Source organism: Neoarius graeffei, chromosome 3, assembly GCF_027579695.1.
Source record: "Neoarius graeffei isolate fNeoGra1 chromosome 3, fNeoGra1.pri, whole genome shotgun sequence".
NCBI classification, from domain to species: domain Eukaryota; kingdom Metazoa; phylum Chordata; class Actinopteri; order Siluriformes; family Ariidae; genus Neoarius; species Neoarius graeffei.
Window position 1 is genome coordinate 7,963,635 of NC_083571.1, and position 14,350 is coordinate 7,977,984.

Genomic DNA, 14,350 nt, shown 5'->3' on the forward strand with positions numbered 1-14,350 from the left:
GTATTGAATATGTCACGATGTAATATTTTTCCCACATGGTCAACTCTGCAATTCGGTGCAACGTCACTAAAGAACTCTGCGTGCTTTGAAGCAAAACAGGCTTTCCGTTCTTGGCTACGTTATCCTCAGAGCTCAAGCACAAAACTCCAGAAGGAAACTTCAGACGATAAACGCGTCTCGGCTGATTGAGTGCGTTTGGAGTAACTGGGCAAACAGTGTAAACTGAGCTCCTGTTGAGGTTTGTAGCTCGGGCATTTCTCACACCGTGATCTTTGACGGACAGCTGGAATGTGGGGACTCGAGTTCGAGTTTCGCAGAATAACAGTGAAGTAGGAGATAAAGGAGTGTGTATGTGGTTACCTGATCCCCAGGTATTTTGTTTGTGAAGGCGGATTTGAAGGAGAGAAAAGTGTGAACAGCTGATTCGGACTTTACAGAGCAGCTTTAAGAAGAAGGAAAAAAGTTATCCTGGTCTAATGGACTCTCGAACCACTCTGATGGCAGTTGATGATCAGAGATGGAAAAACAAGTAAAATGAGGGAAAAATAATTTTCAAAAATAAATAAATCGCAATTCTTCCTTGAGGCAGAAAATGCTCGTCAGACTTGATCCATGATGAAATTTCTAATCAGCGAGAATAAATATGTTTCAAAAATTCCTTTTTCAAAATTGTGTTAAAAATTAACGATCTCTTAATAACATATTCGAATATTAATGAGCCTATAGAAGAAACTTTATATTTGAGTCATTTGTATTTATTTACCAGTAAGGCACCTGATCCCAAACTGCTCCGGGTACGTTGTACGTCGCTCTGGATAAGCACGTCTGCTAAACGTTTGTAATGTAATGTAATCTTGGTGTTTCCTAGCGATAATTGTGTTGTTTAGACAGCAGAGGATGTAAGAATATACAGTAATATTGTACAGTCGTGGAAATGCACATGACTTCACTAGAGGCACAAGTAGCACAGCTCTAACGCCACGAAAACACACATACACACAAAAAACAGATCTTAAATGAGAAAGATGTTTGATTTTGAAGTGCTGTTTGTACAAATAGATTTAAAATAAAAAATATGGTAAATTGAATTGTTAATTTGGTGAATTCATGTTGAGTTGTCACGCTTTTTTAAAATAATAATATTATTTATTTATACCATGCAAATTCAACTATACAGTTTTCAAAAGCGCCGAACAACTAAAACCACTGACTAAATCTAGCTAATAATTAATGTATAAAAGTCTATCCACGTTCACTGGATATGTGCTCTGATTGGTGGCTCTACTCCTAGGGTATCAGCTCATGTACCGTGAGTAGAGAAAAACAAAATGGCGGTGCGTGTTGCTGAAGCAACCGAGGATGAAATAAAAACCCAACTCGAAAACAAAACCCCAAAAAATACAAAAAAAAAAGAAACAAAATGTGGAATGAAAGTATTTGATGGTAAGAACCAGAGGTGGACAAAGTACCTAAGTTCATTACTTAAGTCAAAGTACAGATTCCACTGGTTAAATATTACTCCGATACAAGTGAAAGTTGTCCAGTCAAATTTTTACTAAAGTTACTTGCTTTTAAAAGTACATTTTCTGTCAAAGCATTGTTGTATTATTGCCACAACGCTTACAAAACCTAACGCCTCTGAAGCAACCGACTGGATTTGCTGACTAGCTTGTAGAACCTGTAGAGCTGAAACTCCACCTGACATGCTAACAAACTCTTTTCAAACTCAAAATCATATTTGGTAGCTAACGCTAATAGAAGAGAAAGATTTCTACATTCTGTTTATTTGGCAAGATTATGCTGAAACATATATTTCTGAAAGCACTTCAGATAAGTTAACATTATTCATGTAGTTACGCTAACTAACAGCATCCAAGTTAACTAGCTATGTGTTAACGTTAGCCGTGGACAAGGCAATGGCAACTTGGTGGGCAAATCCATAGAAAGTCATTTGATGAACCAGACTGCATAGCTATTGCAACATTATCGCTAGCTCTAAAAGCACAGACAACTTCGTTACAAGCTTTCTCTTGGAATAAAACGTTCACAGACCTCAATATGCTTCCGCAGGTCGGACGTCAAGTTTTTGTAGGCCGTGATGTGGTTCGTTTTCGGCAAACATTTAAAACGAAACAACTCTTTAATCCTTTCAGAAAACTGAAACATGGGTTCATGGGCCATGAGTGCGTACGTTCTCCAGAAGAACCGCCTCCTTCTATTCTGCCATCAACTGATCGTGTTAAATAACGCTGCTGAGAAATCACTGATCTTGATTTTATCCAGTCTATGGACGTGACGTGACCCTAGTGATTACTGATCGGCTCTCAGTGTCACCTGCGGGAAAAACAAACCCACGTTTTAGAAAAGAAAAGAAAAAACATCCACCTTCAAACCTGCTTCATAGGAACGAGTAACGAGGACCTTGATAGAAATGTCGTGGAGTGAAAAGTACGATATTTGTCTTTCAAATGTAGTGAAGGTAAAGTCATAAGTTTCCAAAAAAAAAAACCTCGGGTAAAGTACAGATACTCAAAAAGTGTACTTAAGTACAGAACTCAAGTAAATGTACTTCGTTACTGTCCACCTCTGGTAAGAACGTATCTTTTTATTTTATTTTTTAAAGAATTATTATTACACTGGGGAACACAATTTTTGTTGAGTTAGGTCTGACAGCTGGGCGGCACGGTGGTGTAGTGGTTAGCGCTGTCGCCTCACAGCAAGAAGGTCCTGGGTTCGAGCCCCGGGGCTGGCGAGGGCCTTTCTGTGTGGAGTTTGCATGTTCTCCCCGTGTCCGCGTGGGTTTCCTCCGGGTGCTCCGGTTTCCCCCACAGTCCAAAGACATGCAGGTTAGGTTAACTGGTGACTCTAAATTGAGCGTAGGTGTGAATGTGAGTGTGAATGGTTGTCTGTGTCTATGTGTCAGCCCTGTGATGACCTGGCGACTTGTCCAGGGTGTACCTCGCCTTTCGCCCGTAGTCAGCTGGGATAGGCTCCAGCTTGCCTGCGACCCTGTAGAAGGATAAAGCAGCTTGAGATAATGAGATGAGATGAGGTCTGACAGCTGTTTTTAACTAATTTTTGGGTGCGGAATCCAAAACTGATCTCAGTTTTTCTCTATCACGTCAAGTTTTTGAACTATAGGATCCCCGTTTTCTTAAAAAATATGAAAAATACTGTACTTAACAGATATGTGCTTGTTTTATAAAAATTTACAAATATTGACATGCAATGAAATACAGTTGTGCTTATAAGTTTACATACCCTGGCAGAATTTTTGCTTTCTTGGCCTTTTTTCAGAGAATATGAATGATAACACACAAACTTCTTTCCCACTCATGGTTAGTGGTTGGGTGAAGCCATTTATTGATTGATAACTGTGTTTTTTATTTTTAAATCATAATGACAACAAAAAACATCCAAATGACCCTGATCAAAAGTTTACATACCCCAGTTTTTAATACCGTGTATTGCCCCCTCTAACATCAATGACGGCCTGAAGTCTTTTGTGGTAGTTGTGGATGAGGCTCTTCATTTTCTCAGATGGTAAAGCTGCCCATTCTTCTTGGCAAAAAGCCTCCAGTTCCTGTAAATTCCTGGGCTGTCTTGCATGAACTGCGCGTTTGAGATCTCCCCAGAGTGGCTCAATGATATTGAGGTCAGGAGGCTGAGATGGCCACTCCAGAACCTTCACTTTGTTCTGCTGTAGCCAATGGCAGGTCGACTTGGCCTTGTGTTTTGGATCGTTGTCATGTTGGAACGTCCAAGTACATCCCATGTGCAGCTTCTGGGCTGATGAGTGCAAATTTACCTCCAGTATTTGCTGATAATGTGCTGCATTCATCTTTCCTTCAACTGTGACCAAGTTTCCTGTGCCTTTGTAGCTCACACATCCCCAAAACATCAGCGATCCACCTCCATGCTTTACAGTAGGAATGGTGTTCCTTTCATCATAGGCCTTGTTGACATCTCTCCAAATGTAACGTTTATGGTTGTGGCCATAAAGTTCAATTTTGGTCTCATCACTCCAAATTACCTTGTTCCAGAAGCTTTGAGGCTCGTCTCTGTGCTGTTTGGCGTAAATTGTTGTTGGTCTACCTGACCGTGGTTTGGTTTTAACAGAGCCCCTGATTTTCCATTTGTTAATCACAGTTTGAACACTGCTGACTGGCATTATCAATTCCGTGGATATCTTTTTGTATCCCTTTCCTGTTTTATACAGTTCAAATACCTTTTCCCGTAGATCCGTTGACAATTTTTTGCTTTCCCCATGACTCAGAATCCAGAAATGTCAGTGGTTGGATGAAAGATGCAAGAGTCTGTCTGGATCCCAGAAACTCACTCAGCTTTTATGCGCACACACTGATTACAAGCAAACAGATCACAGGTGAGGATGTTACGGTACCTTTAGTAGCCATTCAAACCCATGTCAACTTCTGTGCATGTTATCAGGCCAAAATCACCAGGGTATGTGAACTTTTGATCAGGGTCATTTGGGTAGTTTCTGTTATTATGATTTAAAAAGAGAAAAAACAGTCGTTTGACAATAAATGGTTTCACCCAACCACTAAGCATGAGTGGAAAATATGTTTTTGTGTTATCATTCATATTCTCTGAAAAATGGTCAAAGAATCATAGATTCTGCCAGGGTATGTAAACTTATGAACACAACTGTATGAAAGAAACAGGCATGACTGCAATGTTTATTTAACACTTATGCTTTTACAAAGGATATGGCTACTGTAATTATAATTGTGTGCAAGAAGAAGAAACCTTTATTCGTCACATGCACAGTGAAATTCATCCTCTGCATTTAACCCATCTGAAGCAGTGAACACACGCGGAGCAGTGGGCAGCCACACCAGAGCGCCCGGGGAGCAGTCAGAGGTTCGGTACCGCGCTCAACGGCACCTCAGCCCAAGGCCGCCCCATGTTAACCTAACTGCATGTCTTTGGATTGCGGGGGAAACCGGAGCACCCGGAGGAAACCCACGCAGACACGGGGAGAACATGCAAACTCCGCACAGAAAGGCCCTCTGGGTTCGAACCCGGAACCTTCTTGCTGTGAGGCGACCGTGCTAAACACTACACCACCGTGCCACCGTGCCGCCTATGCAAGTAGCTAAGGTAAAAATTTACATTTATAGCTCTTTCTGAAGTGTTCAACTTGAGGACTATCGCGTTTGATGCTCCAACAATAGTCAGCCATCATACGGTATGTACATCCCATCTACCCTGATAACGTTCTTCCATAACCTTCAAATAGTCTTACTACAGTGGAATTTTGCTTATCTGGAGGGTAAGCTGTGGAGAAAAAACTTGACGTGCTAGAAAAAGACTGACTGTAATTTTGGAATCAGCATGCCAATTTTAGTTTTAATCAGCATAAAAATCTAACTCAACAGAAAATTTTTTTCAAATTGTTCCCCAGTGTTATTATTATCGCATTTTTTTACAAATTGCTCCGGTCATTTCGCCGGTTTGTTTACATTCTAAGCTGAAATGATTTCGTCGAACGTTTCGTATAAAGCTTTTATTTATTGAATTTGCAAAGGATAAAAATAAAAATGCTCCGTTTCTCAAAATCCAGTGAATTTTGATAGAATAAAACAGTTATCCCACTCAATCTCGTTGTACACGGATTATAGCCGCGATCAGCTCATGTACGACTCGATTTTGTGGAATGACTTAATTATTCCTACATTTAAAAAAAAAAAAAATTGTCTATGTATGGATATACAGTGGTGCTTGCAAGTTTGTGAACCCTTTAGAATTTTCTATATTTCTGCATAAATATGACCTAAAATATCATCAGGTTTTCACACAAGTCCCAAAAGCAGATAAAGAGAACCCAGTTAAACAAACGAGACAAAAATATTATACTTGGTCATTTATTTATTGAGGAAAATGATCCGATATTACATATCTGTGAGTGGCAAAAGTATGTGAACCTTTGCTTTCAGTATCTGGTGTGACCCCCTTGTGCAGCAATAACTGCAACTAAACGTTTGCGGTAACTGTTGATCAGTCCTGCACACCGGCTTGGAGGAATTTTAGCCCGTTCTTCCGTACAGAACAGCTTCAACTCTGGGATGTTGGTGGGTTTCCTCACATGAACTGCTCGCTTCAGGTCCTTCCACAACATTTCCATTGGATTAAGGTCAGGACTTTGACTTGGCCATTCCAAAACATTAACTTTATTCTTCTTTAACCATTCTTTGGTAGAACGACTTGTGTGCTTAGGGTCGTTGTCTTGCTGTATGACCCACCTTCTCTTGAGATTCAGTTCATGGACAGATGTCCTGACATTTTCCTTTAGAATTCGCTGGTATAATTCAAAATTAATTGTTCCATCAATGATGGCAAGCCATTCTGGCCCAGATGCAGCAAAACAGGCCCAAACCATGATACTACCACCACCATGTTTCACAGATGGGATAAGGCTCTTATGCTGGAATGCAGTGTTTTCCTTTCTCCAAACATAACGCTTCTCATTTAAACCAAAAAGTTCTATTTTTGTCTCATCCGTCCACAAAACATTTTTCCAATAGCCTTCTGGCTTGTCCACATGATCTTTAGCAAACTGCAGACAAGCAGCAATGTTCTTTTTGGAGAGCAGTGGCTTTCTCCTTGCAACCCTGCCATGCACACCATTGTTGTTCAGTGTTCTCCTGATGGTGGACTCATGAACATTAACATTAGCCAATGTGAGAGAGGCCTTCAGTTGCTTAGAAGTTACCCTGGGGTCCTTTGTGACCTCACCGACTATTACACACCTTGCTCTTGGAGTGATCTTTGTTGGTCGACCACTCCTAGGGAGGGTAACTATGGTCTTGAATTTCCTCCATTTGTACACAATCTGTCTGACTGTGGATTGGTGGAGTCCAAACTCTTGAGAGATGGTTTTGTAACCTTTTCCAGCCTCATGAGCATCAACAACACTTTTTCTGAGGTCCTCAGAAATCTCCTTTGTTCGTGCCATGATACGCTTTCACAAACATGTGTTGTGAAGATCAGACTTTGATAGATCCCTGTTCTTTAAATAAAACAGGGTGCCCACTCACACCTGATTGTCATCCCATTGATTGAAAACACCTGACTCTAATTTCACCTTCAAATTAACTGCTAATCCTCAAGGTTCATATATTTTTGCCACTCACAGATATGTAACATTGGATCATTTTCCTCAATAAATAAATGACCCAAGTACAATATTTTTGTCTCATTTGTGTAACTGGGTTCTCTTTATCTACTTTTAGGACTTGTGTGAAAATGTGATGATGTTTTAGGTCATATTTATGCAGAAATGTAGAAAATTCTAAAGGCTTCACAAACTTTCAAGCACCACTGTATATTATACGTAACTGTTAACTACTTCTCGTTATAATATTTTCTTTTAATGTACAAATATTTTTTTTTTCATTATTTTTGAAGGCATCTTTGTTCCGCAATAACTCGTTTCATGGACATCGTTACCTGTAACTCTAACCGGATAAATTTACATCTTTTCATTTAAAATAAATAAATAACCTATAAATTGCCGTTGTATAGAGCAGTATAGAGTTAAACACTCCAGGGCATGCTGCTATAGGAAAATGATCAACTTGCGGGTTGTAATAGTAAACTTATCTACAGCTTCATCTTCATCATCGTGTCGTTGATCATTTTCCCATAACAGCACAGCACTGAGTGTTTTATTCCAGTCCATGATGCATGATGACTATAGCTTTAAAAGCAGCATTACTGATAAAAATAAACACGATGTAGGTTTTGTTGAAATCTAAAATCGTGCTTTAGACCGTGGCCTGAATGGAAACCAAAGCGAGACGCGGTGAATAAACATCCTCCAGAGTGTGCGGAAAGCAAATCTGGGGAAATTCCTGTATTTTCTGCTTTGTTAACTGCGTGACTCGGTGCCGAGTCCTGCGGAGAGCCTGGCGTTTGGACGACACGCTGCCAAAACCTGACTTTCTCCTAAAAAAGTTTCACTGAGGAGTGTTTTTGCTGTTACACACACAGCTGTTGTGGTCAAGGCCAAGAATTCAGCTCTCCCTTCTCTTGTAGATAAGGAGAAGCTTTATAACAGTGGGGTTGTGTTTAGTTTCATCATCTGAGGTCTTTAATAAACGCAGCGTCGATGAAGAATTTCTCCCTCGGCGTCTCTTTAACACTCCAGTGTTCACTTCCTTATGCTTTTCATGTCTTAATACAAATGTACAACTAGCCAGTTTATTCACATTAATGACTCGTTTGATGTCCACACACACACACACACACACACACGCACGCACGCACGCACGCACGCACAGGTCTATCCAAAATAAATACTGATTTCTTGTCCCAAGCTTGAGTTGATGTTAAACACTGGGGTGTGTAGAACAGAGAGCAGCCATAGTGTAAAGGGTTACTTCAGAATACGATACCAGACCTGACCACTACACACACACACACACACACACACACACACACACACACACACAGAGAGAGAGGGGACTGAAGTATGCCAGAGCTCTTCTATGGAAATAAAAACACAAGTCCCCAAATTCCTGCCCCTCTACTGCATTCCCATCCCGCTTCAGAGCCTGGGAACTAGCGCAGGAAACCCGAAGGGCATTCAGGGTGGTGGGTACGGTATGTGGAAACCCACTCACACTCTTGAACACTCTCAATCGTATGGCATCGGCCCATGGACTCTGGTTATGAGTGAAATCACATGGACTCAGGAGTTACACACACTGATGTGTAAACATTCATGAATTGCAGTCACTGAAATAATGATACAGTAATAAACACACACACACACACACACACAAGGGGTGAAGATATAAACTTAAATTTATATCATATCATTTTTAAATTAAACTCAGTATACTTAGTCCTCTTTTATTCATTTATTCAAGATAGTTTCTCTCTCCCTCTCTCTGTGCCTGTCTCTCTGTCTGTCTCTCTTTATCTCTCTCTGTTTCTGTCTCTCTCTGCCTGTCTCTCTCTCTGTTTGTCTCTCTCTACCTATCTCTCTCCGTCTGTGTGTCTCTTTATCTCTCTGCCTGTCTTACTCTGTTTCTCTCTCTGCCTGTCTCTATCTGTCTCTTTATCTCTCTCTGCCTGTCTCTTTATTTCTCTCTGCCTGTCTCTCTCTGTCTGTTTCTCTCTCTCTGCCTGTCTCTCTGTCTGTGTCTCTTTATTGCTCTCTGCCTGTCTCTCTCTCTCTGTGTGTGTGTTTCTCTCTGTTGCCTGTGTGTCTCTCTCTCTCTGCCTGTTTCTGTCTTTCTGTGTCTCTCGCCTGTGTGTCTGTCTCTCTCTCTGTCTGTCTCTTTATCTCTCTCTCTGCCTGTCTGTCTCTCTCTCTCTGCCTGTCTCTCTCTCTCTGTGTTTCTGTCTCTCTCTGCCTGTCTCTCTCTCTGTTTGTCTCTCTCTACCTGTCTCTCTCCGTCTGTGTGTCTCTTTATCTCTCTGCCTGTCTTACTCTGTTTCTCTCTCTGCCTGTCTCTATCTGTCTCTTTATCTCTCTCTGCCTGTCTCTTTATTTCTCTCTGCCTGTCTCTCTCTGTCTGTTTCTCTCTCTCTGCCTGTCTCTCTGTCTGTGTCTCTTTATTGCTCTCTGCCTGTCTCTCTCTCTCTCTCTCTCTCTCTCTCTGTGTTTCTCTCTCTTGCCTGTGTGTCTCTCTCTCTCTGCCTGTTTCTGTCTTTCTGTGTCTCTCTCTCTGTCTGTCTCTTTATCTGTCTCTCTGCCTGTCTGTCTCTCTCTCTCTGTGTTTCTGTCTCTCTCTGCCTGTCTCTCTCTCTCTGTGTTTGTCTCTATCTGCCTATCTCTCTCCGTCTGTGTGTCTGTATCTCTCTGCCTGTCTCACTCTGCCTGTCTCTCTCTATCTGTCTCTTTATCTCTCTCTGCCTGTCTCTTTATCTCTCTCTGCCTGTCTCTGTCTGTTTCTCTCTGTCTCTTTATTGCTCTCTGCCTGTCTCTGTCTGTTTCTTTTTTTCTCTCTCTTGCCTGTGTGTGTCTCTCTCTCTATCTGCCTGTTTCTCTCTTTCTGTGTCTCTCTCTCGCCTGTCTGTGTGTCTGTCTGTGTCTTTCTCTCTCTCACCTGTCTGTCTCTCTCACCTGTCTGTCTCTCTCTGCCTCTCTCTGTCTGTGTTTCTGTCTCTCTGCTTGTGTCTCTCTCTCTCTCTCTCTCTCTCTCTCTCTTTCTTTCTTTCTCTCTGCCTGTGTCTGTCTGTCTCTCTCTCTTGCTCAGTGACAGAGGCAGGTTTCGGAGCAGACATTGGCATGGAGAAGTTCTTCAACATTAAATGCCGTGCCTCTGGACTGAAGCCTGATGTCGTGGTGTTGGTTGCCACCATCAGGGCTCTGAAGATGCACGGAGGAGGTCCGAATGTAAGAGGGACATTTTTCTCCTCCATGTTTACTCGAGAAGTGTGTTTTTATTTACTCATTCATGTGCTACACTTCCAGTTAACAGGCTAAAGACTCTCCACAAGGGGGCGCTCTTTCTTCAGTTAATAATGTGGATCAGTTTAAAGGAAGGAAATTGTCAGATAACAGTCACAGATGTTTGTTCTCGCAGGCTGTGGATGTGTGAGGGATGTAACAGAGTACAAACACTTTATTCAGATGGAACCGATAACACGTCATAAATGAATACGAAACTGATCTGAACTCTCAGTGGAGTGTTCGTTTTTCTGTTATTGATTTGGGTTTTTTTTAAAGAAATATTGAAAATAGCACTTCCTGTCTGAGACGAAGTTGAGGCGAAGTTTCTTTTTAAAAGAAAAGAGTAAGGGGTCTGTTTAAGATTAGATATATGTCGTATAAATATATAAATAACGGGTTTGAGTTGTAATGCTTCACAGACTTTACCATTTTCCCTATTCACCGTCACTTCCAGTTTGTGTTCGATTTCATAAAATGGGTGAAATTTAGTTCCCTTTGAAATGTGGTCAGTGTGATGTATGTTTATTTCTGTAATATCGCAAAATATCAGGCCATTCTGTGGCTGGGAAGTTATTTAATTTGCGGAGATTAAAGCAGATAATGAGCATTAAATCGCTTCGCGCAGTCAAGCAGACAGAGGAAGTCCGTGTGTGTGTACGCATGCGCAGGTTTACCACCTTCTTTTTCTTCTTCTTTTGGGTTTTACGGCAGCTGGCATCCACGGTGTTGCATTACTGCCATCTACAGGTTTACCTTTGAGCGTGCACTGACTGAACGAGCAGCTGATCACCGAGGTGCTCGCTGAGCGCCGATATTTATTAGTTTGGTCCTGCGTTTCCTTTCCTTCGTATATAGCATAACGTCTTTTCTTCTCGCTTTCTTTCCGTTACTGTAGTCGTTCTTTCACGTTTCATTCACACACTCACGTCCTCCATTTTTCTCTCCTGTTTCAAATTCATATCCCACAATGCCTTGCGTGAACGGGGAAAGCCCACCACGTGATGTAATGCATGATGTAGTATCTTGTATTGGGTCATGGTGAAGCAGGAAAAAATGGCATTAGTTGTTCTATTTTTAAAAATCTAATAAAACTACCTTTCAGGTCAGATTTTTCAAGTGTAGGTCATAAAAAGAATGTTCCCAACAACCAGTCATTTCTGTTTAGTGGACGGAAAGCTACTAAATTCGAATCACAGACTTCCAATTTTATTAGTTTTTTAAAAAAAAAAATAGAACAATTAATGAATTTATCTCCACGTGGCCCTAAATTCTCCGCTATTTTTTTCCTGCTTCACCATGACCCAATACAAGATACTACATCATGATGCATGACATTACATGGTGGGCTTTTCCCATTTGCACAAGGCATTGTGGGATACAAATTTGAAACCGGAGAGAAAAATGGAGGACACGAGTGCACGAATGAAACGTGAAAGAGCGACTACAGTAACGGAAAGCGAGAAGAAAAGACGTTATGTTATATATGAAGGAAAGGAAACGCAGGACCAAACTAATAAATATCGGCGCTCAGTGAGCACCTCGGTGTGATCAGCTGTTCGTTTAGCGACAGGATGATGGAACGGTCAGTGCACGCTCAAAGGTAAACCTGTAGATGGCAGTAATGCGACACTGTAGATGCCAGCTGCCGTAAAACCCAAAAGAAGAAGAAGGTAAACCTGCGCATGCGCACAGGGACTTCCTCTGTCTGCTTGACTGTGTAAAGCGAGCGATTTCATGCACATTATTTGCTTTTATCCCCTCAAATTAAATAACTTCCCAGCCACCGACTGGCCCGATATTTTTGCAGTATTACAGAAATAAACATATATCACAATGACCACATTTCAGAGGGAACTAAATTTCACAGACTTTATGAAATCGAAAGGCCGTCTAGCTTTAAGTAGCTTAAGTAATGAATTTGTGAGGAAATGTTCTCCTGATCTATCTCAACATGGAAAGCCATCGTGTGCAACGTTTGTAGCCGTATCACAAAACGCACACCTCCATACAGTAGATTTGTTCCATTGTGGTTTTTTTTGTTCACAGGTAACAGCAGGAGTGCCGCTCCCGAAAGAATACACCGAGGAGGTAAACACTTCACTAGTTTACACCCAGGTCATACTTTTGAATCCTGTAAGAATTTACGGTATTTAGTGGCGGTGGTATTTATTTCGCACGTCTGTGTCAGAGTGCTGATTTAAAATCCGAGACGGGATTTCCTCCACAATCACAAGGACAATTTTGTTTTCGTTAATCAGAAAATACACTGATATACAGAGATGTGATGTTATGTTTTGCTCAGTAAGATTGAGTTCATCCATTTAAAGCACATTTAAAACAACGCGCGATGACCAACGTGTTGTATATCGTATAACATTTATCGACAAAATCGCATTAAAAAACATACACGAAGCAGAAATTGCAACAGATGTGTCCTCTATCAAACCGTGATCATATGCCGGAGTGTTCAGACAGGGTTTGAATTCTGACCTGGAAGAGGGCGTGTCTAATAGCTGTCGCTAAGGCCCTGGTCACGCTACAGTTCGCAAATAAAAAAATTGCTGATGAAAAATCAGTAGCATCGCCACCAATCGTACGATGCATGGCGAATGTTCTCCGAGCTTCGAGTTGTTGTTTTTTTTGGTGTGCCTCCACCTCGTGAGTGGCCACAAACGTTATGACAAATTTCAGTGCATGCACTGAAGTTTGGTGGCGATGTTTTCGTTGGCAAACTAAACAGCGAATACTCGCAGATGGGTTTGGGAATACTTCCCGAAGCTCAGCGAGACCTCGCCACCAAACGCTTCATTGCAAAGCATCGCGAGCTGTAGTGTGAGCGTAGCCTAAGCTAAAACCGAATCTGGGGACATGGATGCAAATGACCCCCTTTTTTTTTTTTTTTTGTGCGCTTTAACCGTGACCTTGGAACAGCAGATGCGTTTGTGAGCAATACATGAAGGATCTTTGCACAATTGAAAGGTGAAAGTGAGTTGTACTGTAAGAATTGGTGTGGGAATCAAAAAACAGAGCATGTTGTTGAACATGTACAGTACATTGAAGCATTTTGGTCTCAAGTTACTGACAATGTAGTGTTGTAGTACTCGAGGCTAGTCTTGGTCTCGAGTCCGGTTTCAAGAACACTTTTTAAAGGTCTCGGTCTCGTCTCGGATTCGACCACATTTTTACTCTGTCTTGTCTCGGTTTCAGACATGGAGGAGTTGGGATTTTATTTCAAGATCAGTCAAGACCACAGCTGTGGGGATTTCACTAAATCGCCTGTGCATGTGTCTGATTTATTTGTTAACATTGTTTCTGTGATTGGATGTAAAACTTCCCGCTTCAAATACGACCAATAACGTGACTCATTGCTAATCTGAAATTTTTCTTCCTGTTAATGGCCGTCACCCCTTCCCCACCCCTTCATACACTGGTCTGGTCTTGGTCTTGACTTGGTCTCAACCCCTCAAAGTCTTGGTCTTGCCTTGGTCCTGGTCTTGACTTGGTCTCAACCCCTCAAAGTCTTGGTCTTGACTTGGTCTCACTCTGCCTTGGTCCTGGTCTTGACTCTGTCTCAACCCCTCAAAGTCATGGTATTGACTCAGCCTCGCTCTGCCTTGGTCTTGACTCGGTCTCAACCCCTCAAAGTCTTGCTATTGACTCGGTCTTGCTCTGCCTTGGTCTTGACTCTGTCTCAACCCCTCAAAGTCTTGGTCTTGCCTTGGTCCTGGTCTTGACTTGGTCTCAACCCCTCAAAGTCTTGGTCTTGCCTTGGTCCTGGTCTTGACTCGGTCTCAACCGCTCAAAGTCTTGGTCTTGATTCTGTCTCTCCCTACCTTGGTCTTGACTCTGTCTCAACCCCTCAAAGTCTTGGTCTTGACTTGGTCTTGCTCTGCCTTGGTCCTGGTCTTGACTCCATCTCAC

The 14,350-nt window shown here is 41.8% G+C and overlaps 1 protein-coding gene across 3 annotated transcripts in view; it reads left to right on the forward strand.

Annotated features, from left to right (window-relative positions):
* Positions 1-14,350, forward strand: part of mthfd1l (methylenetetrahydrofolate dehydrogenase (NADP+ dependent) 1 like) — a 166,963-nt gene that overhangs the window by 96,282 nt on the left and 56,331 nt on the right. For 2 of the 3 annotated variants that reach the window (XM_060916342.1, XM_060916344.1), the window contains 2 exons: positions 10,233-10,372; positions 12,476-12,517. In XM_060916342.1, coding sequence (XP_060772325.1) covers positions 10,233-10,372; positions 12,476-12,517 — 182 coding nt within the window. The remainder of the gene's footprint in view (positions 1-10,232; positions 10,373-12,475; positions 12,518-14,350) is intronic. The other variant, XM_060916343.1, reaches the window with a different exon arrangement.